Source organism: Notothenia rossii, assembly GCF_949606895.1.
Source record: "Notothenia rossii genome assembly, chromosome: 1".
Taxonomy (NCBI): Eukaryota; Metazoa; Chordata; class Actinopteri; order Perciformes; family Nototheniidae; genus Notothenia; species Notothenia rossii.
In genome coordinates this window covers 33,598,756-33,601,160 of record NC_136912.1, presented here as the reverse complement: position 1 = coordinate 33,601,160, position 2,405 = coordinate 33,598,756, and the positions used below count along the sequence as shown (strand labels likewise).

At 40.9% G+C, this 2,405-nt stretch overlaps 1 protein-coding gene across 1 annotated transcript in view; it reads left to right on the top strand.

Annotated features, from left to right (window-relative positions):
- The window catches only part of dnah6 (dynein, axonemal, heavy chain 6), a 116,889-nt gene extending 115,085 nt beyond the window's left edge, over positions 1-1,804 (top strand). The window contains 2 exon segments of the mRNA XM_079649513.1: positions 3-125; positions 1,539-1,804. Coding sequence (XP_079505639.1) covers positions 3-125; positions 1,539-1,642 — 227 coding nt within the window. The 3' untranslated portion in view covers positions 1,643-1,804.
- Positions 1,805-2,405: the final 601 nt, after the last annotated feature.

Sequence of the window (2,405 nt, the reverse complement as noted above, 5' to 3'; positions counted from 1 at the left end):
GGTGATGAACTCCATGCTGCCCGTGGTGCACTTTGAGCCGCAGCAGAACTACGTGCCCGAGCCCGACCTCTACCAAGCTCCTCTGTACAAAACCTCTGCCAGAGCTGGGACTCTGTCCACCACAGGTACGCTCTGACATTATACCATGTTTACATTTAGCTGACACAGAATCAGAAGGCAGGGGTTTATTGATTTGCCTAAGGCCACTTTAGAATAGAATTATACCTTTATAATGACTCACTTTTCATGATGGGGAGTGTTTGGTGTACAGAACAATAACTTACAACTTTAAAGTACCGTAAGTGAGTTAAACCTTTTTTTATATAGCACCCTTCACAACACGAATGTACAAAGTGCTTTAAAGTATACAGTATACAATACACAATTCAAAGCACAACTATAAAATGTAGAAAAAAGCATAAAACACATCAAGTAAAACATAGGATAAAACAGCAATGAAAAACAGCTACAAACTCACCTCCTCTGACGCCCCAAAAGCCTGTCGGAAAAGGTGAGTCTTTAGCTGCCCCTTCAAAATCTCTACTGAGACAGAGGCTCTTCATTTCTGCAGGAGTTTATACCAAAGCCTTGGAGCCACCGCCTCAAAGGCACGGTCCCCCTTAGTATCAAATATGGTTAATGGTTAATTACCAGAACAGCAATCTAAACATTGGATGAAGCCAGGCTAAAAAAATATTGTTTTGTTGTATGTATTATCTTTTCGATTTACACACGGCATCTATTACACGTCTGCTGTCCTGGGAGAGGGATCCCTCCTCTGTTGCTCTCCCTGAGGTTTCTCCCATGTTCCCCTTTAAACTGTGGGTTTCTCTGGAAGTTTTTCCTTGTACGATGTGAGGGTCTAAGGACAGAGGGTGTCGTATTGTCCTTCTGATATTCTGTACAAACTGTGAAGTCCACTGAGACAAATGTAACATTTGTGATATTGGGCTATATAAATAAACATTGATTGATTGTTGAGATATTAGAGCTTCCTGTAAATAAGAAAAGGCTGCGAAGAGCCATTATCCATTAAATCCATTGTCGCTAGATTTTATCAAATAAAATGTGATATAAATCAGGCTAGAAATGATCCATGAAACTTCAGATTATAAAAAGATTTACAGCTGGAAAGTTTGGTTTCTTGACCAAAGTGGAGATTTTTGGCTCAGAGTATGAGGGGAAAAAAATATCTTTGTTGTATTCTTTACATGTTGCAAGACACTAACGATGAACAAGCTAACACTGTTAACTAATATACAAATCCGTGGAACCTTGCCAGTTCATGCAAATAAGGCAATATCTCATGCTAATTTCTGGTAATTCTGGATACATATATATTGTTTTATAACTACCTTCATGCATATTTTAGATGTTTTCTCAACAATAGTCTGAAAGAATACTTGTTATGGAAGCATAATAGCCCAAAATCGATTAGGGCATGAACAAAAAGCTTGTTCCCTGCAGTTTTGTGCCTGAACCAATGTAATGATTTATCTTATTTGTTCCCATCACCCTTCATTTCTGTCTCCATCCAGGTCACTCGACCAATTTTGTTGTGACAGTAATGCTTCCCTCCAACCGACCCAGCGACTACTGGATATCAAAAGCCTCCGCTCTGCTGTGCCAGTTAGATGATTGAGTTTGTATGCAAGACACAAAGGAGTTGGAAATATGACTGCATGGAACATACACTTCTAAGCACAACTTTGAATTAACGTTGAAGCTTTTGTGGAATTATTTATAAAGATTACTGAAAGTGCACTTACTTCTTACACAGTACAATAAACACATCTGCCATGGATCTACCTGCTTCCTTTTGTACAATCTTGTGTGTCCATGGAGATTAATATCAGGTCATTTCAGCGACAAATTCTTATTCTGCTGACACTTGATGACAGGGGGCAGTACATCCAGATCTGGGAAAATGCGTTCCTGTCTCCAGTCTCCCATCACGCTGTGAAGTGAGTGAATGGATTTGCTTACGGGGAAACACAGTACACATGTAACCTCCGGGAGCCAAATACAGAGGGATGGATGGAGAACACATACAGTTGATGGATGAATGAACACATGGATTTTTCTCCAAAAAAAAGGGAATAGCTGGGAGGGATATGTTGAGACAGGAGAAGGACTGATGATCATCTCATCATGATGAAATGTTTTCCGCCACAGCCCACACACACATCAGCTGCCTATGTGTGTCACTTAGGGCATGCAGTGCACACACATAAAATATGGCTCTTCAAATAGATTAGGCACACACACTGCAGTTCCCTGGCATCGTGCAGACGCACTCCATCTCTGTCTCCGCCAAACACGCCTTTCGCTTCGATGACGCCAAGAAGGGGTGGGTGTACATAAACACTATATTTAATAGCAACCTGTCAGCAGGAGCCGCACCA